At 43.1% G+C, this 13,537-nt stretch overlaps 2 protein-coding genes across 2 annotated transcripts in view; one reads left to right on the plus strand and one right to left on the minus strand.

The window, feature by feature from the left end:
• The window catches only part of cog6 (component of oligomeric golgi complex 6), a 32,606-nt gene extending 20,607 nt beyond the window's left edge, over positions 1 to 11,999 (minus strand). Inside the window, exons 1-8 of the mRNA XM_089014135.1 lie at positions 11,820 to 11,999; positions 10,477 to 10,620; positions 10,337 to 10,408; positions 10,188 to 10,246; positions 4,632 to 4,743; positions 3,949 to 4,031; positions 3,786 to 3,856; positions 3,283 to 3,376 (exon numbers count right to left, since the gene is read on the minus strand). Of these exons, the coding sequence (XP_088870261.1) occupies positions 3,283 to 3,376; positions 3,786 to 3,856; positions 3,949 to 4,031; positions 4,632 to 4,743; positions 10,188 to 10,246; positions 10,337 to 10,408; positions 10,477 to 10,620; positions 11,820 to 11,957 (773 nt within the window). The 5' untranslated portion in view covers positions 11,958 to 11,999. The remainder of the gene's footprint in view (positions 1 to 3,282; positions 3,377 to 3,785; positions 3,857 to 3,948; positions 4,032 to 4,631; positions 4,744 to 10,187; positions 10,247 to 10,336; positions 10,409 to 10,476; positions 10,621 to 11,819) is intronic.
• A 960-nt stretch (positions 12,000 to 12,959) lies between these two features.
• The window catches only part of LOC148888082 (LHFPL tetraspan subfamily member 6 protein), a 57,949-nt gene continuing 57,371 nt past the window's right edge, over positions 12,960 to 13,537 (plus strand). Inside the window, exon 1 of the mRNA XM_089014416.1 lies at positions 12,960 to 13,280. The gene's annotated coding sequence lies outside the window, so the exon portion shown is untranslated. The remainder of the gene's footprint in view (positions 13,281 to 13,537) is intronic.

The following is a 13,537-nucleotide window of genomic DNA, read 5'->3' on the forward strand; positions in this document are numbered from 1 at the left end:
ATACACACACACTGTGTATATATATATAAAAGGTGACCTAAACTCCGTACGTGATGTCACTAAAGGAACGCCCCCTGACCGAAAAAAAGACACATTGTAGCAGTCCTTCCATCACGTCAATGTATTTTGCTGTATTGTTTGGTCTGAAAACCTTGTGTTGCACGCAAAAGCCGCCAGAAGAGGTTGTACCAGCTCCATTTGAGGAATTTATCAGCCTGTGGAAATGGAGGTGGCCACAGGAGGTCGCCATTTTGTGTCTCTTTTCTGGTGATCGTTTCTCCCCAATGTTGCCTCAAAATGGCATGGAATAAATTATTTAATCGATTGCAAACATGTATGCTTTCCTCTTCAGAACTATTTGAATCATATTCATAACTAGAGGTGTAACAAGAAAGCATATTCTCCGAATCTGAAGCCATTGTTTTGATTCTCAAGCAATGCAAGACGTCTTGGCGTGACGTCACAAACTGGGGGCGGGACTTTCTGAAAATGCCCAATTTGCAGCTCAATTTTTGTGCAGATTTTGGACACTTTAAGTCAAGGGTGTCCAAACTACGGCCCGCGGGCCAACTGCGGCCCGCAGTCCAACTGCGGCCCGCAGTCCATTTTAATTGGCCTGAAAGAAATGTTTTAAACAGAATGGAATATGGCCCGCACTTCAAATTTTGCTCCTAAGTTTTAACACCAGGGGGAGCTACTGTTGATCAAGGCAGTTGCTCCACCAAAAAGGCAAATCCCAGAAGAAATTTACCTGTGACTAAACATGGCAGGACCAAAGAAGCGAAAGGTGGAAAGTGACACGGGGGGAGAATGAATATTTCTTCAAAGAATTCAAGGGGAAGTGTGTCTGTTTGATCTGCACTGAAACTGTGGCAGTTATGAAAGAGTATAATGTATGACAACGTTTGCATTGCTTGCTACAAGGCACTAAGCCCCTTTCATAAGTCTCGTACAGTTTACAGTCACGGTTTTATGTAAATTTACGTTTTGTAGCGTCACATATGTTGTTAGCTTCTTTTGAATCTTTCTTCTGGGCTGAGGTTCTGTGCATCTATTTTGGAAAATGATATGCAAATGCACGACCTTAGAACGCTTGCGAAAGTCCGCAGGCTTCTGATTGGCTGCCGTGCCGAGTATGCAAATTTCAACTGCAGGTAGCCTATGTCTGTGTGCTTGGCGACGGTACACGTGTACTGTTTGCGCATGAAGGCGAGGGCGTCAATGGCGAGTTTGTAGAGCGCGCGGTCAGGACAAACCATCCATGATTTTGCGGAATTTAACACAGGTAGGTATTATTGAGCTTGAATATTTCGTTGTGTAATAATATGTTTTGAATGTTGAAAGTGATTCCATTTTTCAATAAATGTTGATTTCTTTAACTTTGCCCCTTCGATGGAAACTTATCAAAAACAGACGCAATCTTGATAAATCACAGTGCATATGTTATTTTAATCTATTTCCATTTCCTCCTCCCAGTATCTGCGAAATAGTATGTAAACGCCATATCTTGCATATTCCTTGAGACAAATTTATTAACTGATCAGGGCTATTTTTCACATTTGGAAGACAGTTAGTAAATTGGGTTGTAGTGTACTTACTGTGCTATGAGGTTTGTACACACTACATTTAAAGGACAACCGGCACCATTTTTTCTGTTTCCCACTGACATCAGAAAAACGTTTTATAGCATCTAAAATACCCAAAACAGGCAGGCTGATATTTATAGTTAAATGAAAAACACCAATATAAATGACTTCAAAATGAATCCGGAAATGGCCAGTTTCAGAAGGTCCCACCCCCTTGTTCGTGACATCACGCCAAGACGTCTTGCCTTGCTCGAGAATCAAAACAATGGTTTCAGATTCGGAGAAGATGCTTTCTTGTTACTCATCCAATTATGAATATGATTCAAATAGTTCTGAAGACGAAAGCATAAATGTTTGCAATTGATTAAAGGAATCCTCCCATATCAATTCGAGCCGTCAATGACAGCAATGTAGCATCCAGAAAATGCAGAATATGGCGCCCAAGCTCCATTGGAAATGGGCTGATTTGTCAGCTGGGAATTTGTGTCAGCGAATATCAAATAGTTGCCTTGGTGCAACACACACAACAATTCACCATCGCGTTATTTATGTGTTTTCCTTCTTATTTCGCCATCAACACGGATCAACATGAAGTTTTCAGACTAAACAAAGTACCGCAAATTGCATTGTGTGTCGCTTTCTTGGTCAGGGGCGGTCCAAATGTGACGTCACATGGGGGATCGTCATCAACTCGAAAACAAGACTTCATGAATATTCAGCGCAAGTCTTAAAACGTAAACTATAGCTATATGCTGTGGAATCTTTGTAAAATACGCTCAGTGGAACTCATTTGAAGTGATTTTACAAATTATGGACATAACTTGTCCGGAGGCGTCGGTTGTCCTTTAATGCTTTAGGTTTAGTATTTCCGGCCCAAACACTCCCTCCAAATGCTCCTGGCCCGGACCCTCTGTCAAATTTTAGAACCCAATGCGGCCCGCGAGTCAAAAAGTTTGCCCACCCCTGCTTTAAGTCATTTTTATTGGTGTTTTGCATTTGAATAAAAATATCATACTGCATGTTTTGGGTATTTTAGATGCTATAAAACGTTTTTCTGATGTCAGTTAAGAAACAAAAAAGTGACGTCGGTTGTCCTTTATTCCATGCCATTTTGAGGCAACATTGGGGAGAAACGATCAACCAAAGAGGCAGAAAATGGCGCCCTAGCTCCTGTGAGGACTTAATCAGCCCGTTTCCACAGGCTGATAAACTGCTTCCATGGATCTTGGTCGCCCTCTTCTGGCGGCTTTTTGGTGCACCACGAGGTTTTCAGACCAAACAAGTACAGCAAAATACATTGACGTGATGGAAGGACTGCTACAATGTGTCTTTTATTTGGTCAGGTGCGTTCCTTTAGTGACGTCACGTACAGACTCGTCACCAACTCAAAAACAAGAATTGTGTTAAGTGAGCTAAGAAGTAAGAGAAAAGGATAGAAAAGCATGTAAAAAATATACCGCTGACAGATTTCTTCAATGTGAATGTGCAAAAATCGTGTACAAAACCTGAATATTCAGCGCGAGTCTTAAAACATAGAATATAGCTATATGCGGTGGAATCTTATTAAAATACGCTCAGTAGAAGTCATTTGAAACCATTTTACAAATTATGGACACAACTTATCCGGAGACGTCCGTTGTCCTTTAACTCTCCTTGTGCAACGATCATGCAGTGCGTGTGTGTGTGTGTGCGTTACTTGTAAAGGACAGGTCGGTCCTGTAGTGCCTCCATGGCTTGAGTCAATGTGGGACCGATATCACACACCTCCTGTGTTAATCCTCTGCATTCATCTAGGGACAACATACGTAACATGCATTGGGTGCCATTTTTACATTGACTTGGAATGTGTACCGAAGGCGTCTTTATCCACTTGCACACCAGCACGAAAACTACTGAAATATACGGCTCATCTCATATCGGCAGAGCAGCGATACGGGAAGAGGTAGAAATATGTTGTTGAAAACAGCTGATATATTTTTTAAACCTCATTTCACGGCATCAGTTGAAGATGACGTGGGATCATTGTCGTGCTGAGATAAAAGAAACATTTGCATCGCTGAATTTATTGGATCAGCACAAATGTCAGCATTTGGTGACATACGGGTCGGGTAATGCACGCACTAGCTTATTGTGGAACAGTGTCTACAATCCGGTATGAAGTATTCATAGCAGGGTGAGGTCGCGGCGTGCCGGACTTACTCTGTGCCCAGCGGTAGAGTTGCTCGTACGCCGCCTCCTGCAACACAGCCATCTGCTCCATGATCTCCAGCCTACATGACATTTAGGTTACAATCGCACTTGAGCGGCACCGCGGCTGGAAAAAGAAATAAGTAAATAAATAAATATACACGCCGGCCATTACCCTGCAGTCTGCTGGTTAGTCCGCAACAGTATTTTAACATCCTCGTGTATTTGCTTCACTCGACTCAGAGCCTTGAAGAAGTCCTGAAAAAATGAATACAGAAACACACAAATAAATAAATGGATAATAATAATAACAACAATCTTAACTTTATTCGGGAATTGAAAAGCATGACGTGGAGCGCCATTTCCGAATTTGTTCGCGTTGTGTTTTTGACTTGCGGGTGAAGGAGGGTGCGTTCGAAGCTTCGGTCAGACCTTTGGCAGTGTTTTTGCCTCCCACAAGGGGACATCATTTGCTTTTTGCACAGCCGATCCCACTTCCTCTACAGATAATTCTAGAACCAAATAAGCTTGACATAAACTATTTTTTTCTGATGAAAGAAGAGAATCTCAGGCTTCTTACGCTGCAGTGAATGTTTATGTAATCCTAAAATTCAATATTCTGTGTGTCCTGCAATTTTAGTGAAAATAACAAAAACCCTGGCACTGGAGGGGACACACATTTAAACATTGCCTGGCAGTGAATGAGTTTAGGAAATAATGTGCACCCAACACCACCGGCCGAGCATCCTTTAGTCATTAAAAGTCGCTTCCACATTGGCAAATAAAAAAGACAAACTGCTAACCACACGTTTGCAAAGAGGAAATATCTCGCATCGAGAAGTATAAAACTGAATGTACCTCTGAAATAGGTGCATCTCTGGCCCCGCGGAGTGTGCTCATCTCTTCACTGGACAACTGGAACTTCTCCAGGAAGGCCTGTGCCACATGGGCCCTTACCTCGAGACGGCGGCTAAAGGAGAAAATCAGATTTGTTTTACGGAACACACTCGTTTTGGGTATTTTCGAATCCACAATCTCATTTCGCTTTTTTAATCGAGATGCATATCCCCTTCTCGCTCATTCATTGAGTATTGCGATGAATAACTTTCTTTCATTATGTGGCATTTGGTTGCCTGCCAGGCTGTCAAATGGGCACAAAATGACGAACTTTTATGAAAAATACACAAATAAACAAACAAACAAATGAATAAATAGATAAATACATAGAGATACCGGTAAATGAATAGATGGAAGGAAGGGAGGGAGAGAGAGAGAGAGAGAGAGAGAGAGAGAGAGAGAGAGAGAGAGAGAGAGAGAGAGAGAGAGAGAGAGAGAGAGAGAGAGAGAGAGAGAGAGAGAGAGAGAGAGAGAGAGAGAGAGAGAATGTGGGCGGGGGTGATGGACAGACAGACAGACAGACAGACAGACAGACAGACAGACAGACATAGATAGATAGATAGATAGATAGATAGATAGATAGATAGATAGATAGATAGATAGATAGATAGATAGATAGATAGATAGATAGATAGATAGATAGATAGATAGATAGAAAAATCTCATCTCATCTCATTTTCCGTCCCGCTTATTCCTCATTAGGGTCGCGGGGGTTGCTGGAGCCTATCTCAGCTGTCTTCGGGCACGAGGCGGGGGACACCCTGAATTGGTTGCCAGCCAATCGCAGGGCACACAAAGACATACAACAGTCACTCTCACACTCACACCTAGGGACAATTTGGAGTGGTCAATCTGCCTGCCATGCAAGTTTTTGGAGTGTGGGAGGAAACCGGAGGACCCGGAGAAAACCCATGCGGGTCCGGGGAGAACATGCACTCTACACAAGGAGGCCGGACCGGGACGCGAACCGGCGACCTCTGCACTGTGAAGACGGTGTGCTAACCACTCGACTAACCACTCGACCGCTAAATAGAAAAATGAACTACTTTAATTATTTGATACATTAAAAAAGAAATAAATAAAAGAATGAAAAAAATAAATTCATTAATTAACAATCGGCTCAAAGTGTCCAGTAGTGTTATTCATCCAGCAGGTGGCAGTCACACACCTGAGGAAAAAAAGCGCAAGAGGTGGATGGGACCCATAAATGACAGAAAGAATTTAGAGCAGCGGTGGCCAACCAGTCAGGGACTAAGAGCCACATTTTTTACTATGTTACTGCAAAGAGCCACATCATAAACATGGGCACACATGAACACCCCATCGCCCCATCCCTCACACACGCAGACCTCTGCTCAGCCAGATTTATTATAAATATCAAATTTTAAATACAAATTATATATCCGAAATTGACTCATAGAGTACGAAAACCTCAGGAACATTTCCAACAAAGAACACTGTTTTTACACACACAAACTCAGTTCAACCAAGTCCACAAACAAAAATATAATAGTTTACAATAGCGTGCATGTTGCTTAGTGGGACTTCTGGCATTCCTTGTCCTGAACCATCCTCATTAAATCTGGCTTGCATTCTGTTGTTGCCACTCGAAGCAATTCTTTTACATGAGTGTCAGTCAGAACGGATCGATGCTTTGATTTCACATGTTTCAGGGTAGAAAACAGACTCGCAGACGTATGTTGACCCAAACATTGACAGTATTTTAAGCGCAGCCGGTTTGACATTGGGGTATTTTCCCATTGGCACATGTTTCCAAAACCCAATGGTCCCTTCCCTTATAGCAGGTTTCAGTTGGTCTTCCTCACAAAGATCGACCATCTCCTACTCAGCTTCCTCTGTGAAGCCATCATTGTTTCTTTCACATCTATGCCATGGGTGGTTTTTTAATGGCACAATAGCAAGGAGTTCTTCTTTGATCACACAATCCTTTTCCACCGTGCAAATATTGCCAACTGATGTTGTATGTCACAACTTTCATCCAATGCGACACTAAAATACTCACACGCTTGAAGGTCTGAGTGCAGCTGTGATTCAATAGCTGTGCTAATGTCTGATATTCTGCGTTCAACAGTATGGCAGGACAGTTAGACATCTGCTACCATTCGTTTTAGTTTGTCGTTTTCAGGAGACAAGATTTCAACAGCGTCACTGAGACATTTCTTCATAAACTCCCCTTCGTTGTATGGCTTGTGCTTGCCAAGTTCAGTCCCTTTTCCCAGTCGATGTTTGCGTGGAGTGAGTTGAAGTGGCGCTGAGATTTGACAATTTGAAATGCGCTAATGACGCCTGACAGATAAGGCAGAATGGTTGGCCACCCCTGGTTTACGACATAAATGATTGCTTTTCATCCCAGGTTCATGCGTGTTGATGTCACATGGTCAGCTTCATACCATATTTTCACGACTATAAGGTGCACTTAAAAGTCTTCACGACTATCAGGTGCACTTAAGTCGTGAATTTTCTCCAAAATGTGCAGCGCGCGCAATGGTCGTTATATTACGGTAGATAGGGGATGAATGGCAGCGCCAGCGCCAAACATTTTTTACGCTTGTCATGTGGATGCCCCTTAAGAGCCGCATGAAATCAGCCAAAGAGCCGCATGCGGCTCGGGAGCCGCGGGTTGGCCAGGCCTGATTTAGAGGGTGGTCTTTAGAGAGCGGTGGCATTGTTATCATTGTGTCGCTGCTGGATGATAGTCTCCATGGCAACTTCAAGACTCCTTCCGTCCACATTCATTCGGGTTGGATCAGTAAATCCACTTTCCAAAGACGGGAGGAGGGCGAAGTCACCCAAAATTCATACTCGGGAATTGTCTGTGCTGTAATTTGTTGACTCAATATTCAGAGTAGTTCCCTCCATCGGTGGATTCACTCCAAGACTTTTGGAGCGTGACTGTGGAAAATTGAGCCCGGTTGTGAGGTCAGAAGTCAATCTTGTTACACGTGGGCCTCGAATGTCTTGGTATTGTGAGGAATTATGGTTCCGTGGGAACAAGGGGGCCCTGATTGATGGATAAATGGTTTCCCAAAGACTTAGGTGTTTAGTTCCTTCTAAAGGTGGATCGGGAACACCCCCGTGAGACAACAACAGGTCAGGTGAGTGCCAAGTAATACACAGGATGAGCTCACCAAAGTTCCCAACTACTTCACATGCAATTGTGAAGTCACGTGACGGGGCGTCGATGACATTCCGCCACAACGCAGTTATTTATTTATGTATCTCAATATAAATCACCTCTATTTTTTTTGGGGGGGGGGGGGGGGTGAGCTTATAGTCATAAGAGTGGCAAGTGATTTACAGCAAGAGCAAGAGCAACAATGGTAGTGCATTTTTTCCCCAAACCAAATCATCATTGTTTCTTTTTTTCAAAGGTCATGTGATTTGAGTTTCAAATTTGCGTACTTCTGTGTCTTTGTGTTGTCATATAATTTGTTATTTAGTGTTTTTTTCTGTTCTTTTGACCTCTAGATGGCGCCGCAAGAGTGGCTGCCTTTCCAACAGCTCCTGTATTTTGTTTTTCTATTTCGTTCTTTCCTTTCCTCTTCCTTTCATAACTTTGGTCGTGCGCCTTATACTCCAGTGCGCCTTATACACCAGAAAATACGGTAGGTTCCTTTATGTTGGTCCATGAATCATAATGTGATTTTGACAATGGGAAAATAATGGAAAATAAATACCAACAAAGACAATCGTTAAATGGCAAAATTGATGCACCTCACATTCTCACATTAACATTTTTTCTGTCAGGTAAGCAGAAGACATGTTTTTCCAGTTTCAATAGCAAATATAACAAAGGAGCTGTCCTTCATCTTTTTGTACAGTAGTTTCAGGTGTATAAGTCACACTGGAGTATAAGGCACACCCCCAATGAATGGTGTATTTTCTAACCTTTTCCATGTATAAAGCATTCCAGACTATAAGCCGCACCTTGAATGAATGAAAAAAGTTTTCCCAATATAATTGCCCAATACACAAAAGTTTTCAAAATATAAGGCACACCACATTATAAGGTGCTACAGTAGAGGCTGGGGTTACACATTACTTCTTCTACAGGAGGAAATGGAGACAGGAGTTGTGAGACCAGTTATGGCTCAATATTAACTTACATATAAGGCATGCACGCGTATAAGGCGCAGGGTCATCTTTTGAAGAAATGAAGGCTTTTGGGTGCACCTTGTACACCGGCAAATACGGTATATTATATTTTCAGGTTGTTTTATGGTTTATGGTATGTTTTTTGAGGGGTTAACGGTTCACAGTAAGAGTCCTCCTTTCAAAGTGTGCTGCACTCAATGGAGAAAATATTTGACTCGTTCATCATTTCAGCTCCGACGCCTTTGGGAGAAGTCGGGGCATGTTCTGCTTGACGATGTGAATGTAAAAAAAAACAAAAGAGAGACAAGCACGGTGTGGGCCAGGTGGTTCGTTTCATTGGTGCTGACAACCTCTGTGTGTAACGATGACAAAGGAACGCTGACGGGCAAACATGCCCCCCGCCCCCTTTTAGGCGGGTGGCCCAGTGCCCTTTGCTAGTGCAATCTGCCGCTCCTTTCAGTTTCATTAGAGCTGACAAATGACACGTTGCCGCCAACTGATAAGATAGCCAGCTACTCTGGGGCAGGAGGGAGGGGGTGACGGGGACGGACGGGCCTGCTGGGTAAACACACATCTCCGGGATCCACGGAGCGGGTCGGGAACCACGGAGTGGGTCGCGCTCCGCCCCGGATCAGATTGAGAGATTATGCGGCAAAATCAGGCTATTATGCGGAAGAAAATGAGAAAGGGCGGTGGAGCACACCACAACAAAAATGAGCCGCGACAAGGTCAAATTCCATCGTGTTTTCCCATCTGGTGGGTGCGGCTTAATGAATGACAATGTCACAGAAGTAAACCGAATTTTGTAATCATCTAAAACCCGAGTTGAAGTAATTGCTGAAATAGTCTCATCTAACATCTGTATTCAACAACATGCTACAGTCTGTAGCCAAACGGAGCTTTCATCCCCTCCTTTGATTGACACGTCCGTCCTATTCGCTTTAGTCAAGCGGGCATTCTGGGAATTGCTGCAACCACCACTGGTACATCGCAGCTGCTGTCACCGCTGTCTTTTATTGCCAAAAACACAGACGCGTTGCCGTCAAGGTCACCGAGCATGGAGGTCACAGCCACGCATGCAAATAAGGCATGACTGCAGCTTACAGTCGACCGCCGGCAAGGTTAGTGGAGCTTTTGAATGAAAAGGTGGATCGAAGCCAATCGTCGCCGCCCATTGCTGGCGCGACTCTGGCCTTTAGAGGCAAAGAATGGCTGATGAAAGAATGATGAATAAACGGCCAAATTGACAAGTGGAAATCTGACTCACAAAGGTGGAGCGAGTATTTTTATATTTTTTCAAGGGCGACCAATGGTACACGCGAATGGCTTCGGCTCACCTGCCACAATATCGAGAGGCACTTTCAAAAACGGATGTGCGGATAACAATGAGTGAAAGCTCACTTTTCTCCTTGAAGCTTGTTGGTTTTTACAATCAAGTCTTGAGTTTGCTCCTTGGCAGCCTGTCAAACCAAAAAAATAAATAAAATTGACATCATTTTAAAATGACTAATAATTGAACAAAAATGTCATGTTGATGCATTATACTGCACCTTTAACCTGCTGGTCATCTCAGCACAACAGGTGCTCATAGCCTGAACGTCCTCATGAACGCTCTCAAGCTCCTGTTGGAAATAAATTCGGAATTTTCACGACAGTCCCAAATGCTTCAATTACACCCAGTGTCTTTTACCTCTTTAACGTCTTTAAATATTTGTGCAAAATCTTCATTGATGGCCAGGCTCCTTCGCTCTATGACGCCGCGCAGGTTCCTTCGTGTGCGCAGGCTGTTCTCAGTGAAGAACTCCGACAAGGCAGTCAGAGCCTCCAGCATCTCCTGCAGACGTGACACAAACACACAATGATCCAAGTGGAAAATGACAGACACTGACATAATACACTCAATCTAATGTGTGAATAATTGCACCCCCCCCCCCCCCACACACACACACACACACACATATATTTTCAACATCGCTTCTCCTCATTATGGTTGCGGGTGAGCTGTGGACTGGACCCGTGTCACCCAGACAGAAGTAACTACAAATTATATATAATTAGAAGGATGGCACGTGTGACACAATCAAAAAATCCCTTGTGCACCAGGCAATGACTGACTGGCGATTATGATGTCACCAACCAGTCAGAAAATGATGACCTCGAGTAGAATGACAGAAGCAACTAATTGCTGATGTTGAGTGGATTGACTGAGATGTTTCTCATGAAACACACATTACTGCCTTTACAGCAGGTCCTGTATTTTGTTTATGTACTTCTTCCTTTCCGCTTACTTTCATCACCTTGCTGTTGTGAAATGTAAATTACTCCACTGCGAGACTAATAAAGGCTAATTCAATCCAATCGCAATTTTTTTTGCTTAAAAAACGTCACTGTGGTGTGGGTACACATAAAATACAAAACAAACCTTTCTGTTGAGTATGTTGGCACTATATGGGGTTGAAAATGTGGAAAAGTGTCCCGTGGTATGCCCCATGTGAGTTTGCCTAATTTCAGACACGGTGACCTGCATACTAACATGGTGATCTTTTTGTCACTGTAAAGGAAAGAATCCAAGTTTTCCCTCAACCAGACCAACACTTGAGATTTGCAATTAAAATATTGAAATCTAAAATGACAATGACAGATATTCAAGCAGAAGTCAGAAGAGGAAAACAAGAAATAAGAACTGAAGATGGTCTGAAAAACCGACGTGATGGTCGTTTTGCAACAATGCAATACATATCGATTTATATAGCGCTTCAAGAGCAGTAACTATACTTCTGTGTAAGCTCTCAGTCGTACAGGAGTGGTCCATCGATGAGAAGGTTTCTTCAGCCGTCATCTGTAGTAACTATAGTAACTATACTAGTAATTTATCGTAATTTTGCAGTTTGACCATTTGTAAACACACTGAAAACAACATCATGTTTTGTCCCCTTCGTGCATACATAAACTCTAAAATCACGCTGTGAACAAACCACTTCGCACTGCTCGCTTCGCAGCCGACCAGAAGCTTGCATTGAGTTTGACTGTTACCTTGTCATTGTCAAGCCGCGTCTCCAAAATTTTATTCAGCTTCCTCGACAGCGGATTGTTAGGCTGAGAAGTCGCGTTTGTATTCTGTAACAAAGTAGAGGAGGTATCGGCTGATGTTTCTCCTTTCGTGTCAGCCATCGCACATAATCGAGCGCCTTTCTTTCCACGTCAACTGCTCTTTGTTTTGTTCCGTGCCGGATTAACCTCCGGTCGGTGGAAGGGTTGTAGAAGAAAGACAGTTCCGCTTCACTGTGAATGATTTCATGTCCCCTTTCGAAAGTGACAATTCGTTTTGGATTACAAAATAATGTCAAAAAATAAAATTCAATTACTCTCATATTAAACAGGTGTTTTTAAATTCATACATTAAAATGTTTTTGTAAGGCGTATTCTACTTTTCCTTTCGGCTTTTCCCTTCAAGGGGTCGCCACGGCGAATCAGTGTCCTCCATCTTCCGAGGTTTGATCCGGATGTTTGTTTTGGCCAAGCTTTTACGTCGGATGCACAACACAACCCGCTGTATTTATCCGGGCTTGGGACCGGCACAAGAAGATTTATGTCCCTTTGTTGCTGCAGAACAAGCAACACGCTAAGTAAAAGGCTCCCAAACACAAAATGGTCACCGGCACAGCAACATTCAAAAAAGCAAAAATTATACTCAAATGTAAACACGATTAAGATAATGTTATGCCATTTCCTGACTCTCTCTCGGCTAAACAAAAGAAATATTTGACATAATGACACTTTCAATATTGAAAACATACACTTAATTAATCCGGTTAATTCCGAACGGATTACCATTCCTGAATTGATTTATATTTTTTTAATTTGAAAGTGGCCACACATTGAGTTAATCTGAACACAAAAAAAATTGTTGGCTTTTATGTTCAGTCCAAAGACTAGATTGGGTTTGCCTTTAGAGCGATTGTTTATTAATATTATATAATACCGTGACACAAAACAGTGGTAATCCACAGTGCTTTATACAAAGAAGATTGGAGTATTACGGTTCCAGTGCCGCAATAAAAGCAACGTTTTTAACAAAACAAGGGTGGAAATGCAGATCAAAACATTCATTTGGCGGAGTGTCTTTGAACGCCTCGTGGAGCGTTCAGGGACCGGTTGTGTCGAGCCCAGCCCCTGGGTGGGGATTGGCGTGATTGATGGTCACATCGAGAGGCGCGTACGGTACTCTCTCCACCGCTATCTCCGCGCATTTGTCACTCGGTGCGGCGTCTTTCCCCACGCGAAAACGCAGCTGTGCATTTTAATCGATCACACCGTCATCGCGTGACGTATCAGCGAGGACTAAGTGACCCGTGTAAATCTTGGAAGGAATTTCTTTTTCTTTTCTTTATTTCTGTGGATTGTGGGAAAAGTTTCCAGCGACAGCTGCTGGAGTCCGCCGCTGGGAAGAAGCCACTGCCAGAGGCGCACTTGATTCCTGAGCTCTCGCAATATGTAAGCCGAAGGAAGTCTTTTTTCGATTCTTTATTATTAACATTCCAACGGTGTGAGCACTGCGATAAGTCAACGCTGAATCACTTCCCGCTGGGGATGGTATGCGCGCGCGCGTGTGTGAGTGTTGCGCGCGCATGCGTGCGTACATCGCTTTGAAAACGTCTACTTTGTTGTAAACGGTTTTGGTCAACGAACATCGCATTTTAGTTTTGCACTGTACACACAATCACACTGGAGATAATGTTGGAATATTTCAA

Source organism: Hippocampus bargibanti, linkage group LG14 (assembly GCF_051943395.1).
Source record: "Hippocampus bargibanti isolate YZ-2025 linkage group LG14, ASM5194339v1, whole genome shotgun sequence".
Taxonomy (NCBI): domain Eukaryota; kingdom Metazoa; phylum Chordata; class Actinopteri; order Syngnathiformes; family Syngnathidae; genus Hippocampus; species Hippocampus bargibanti.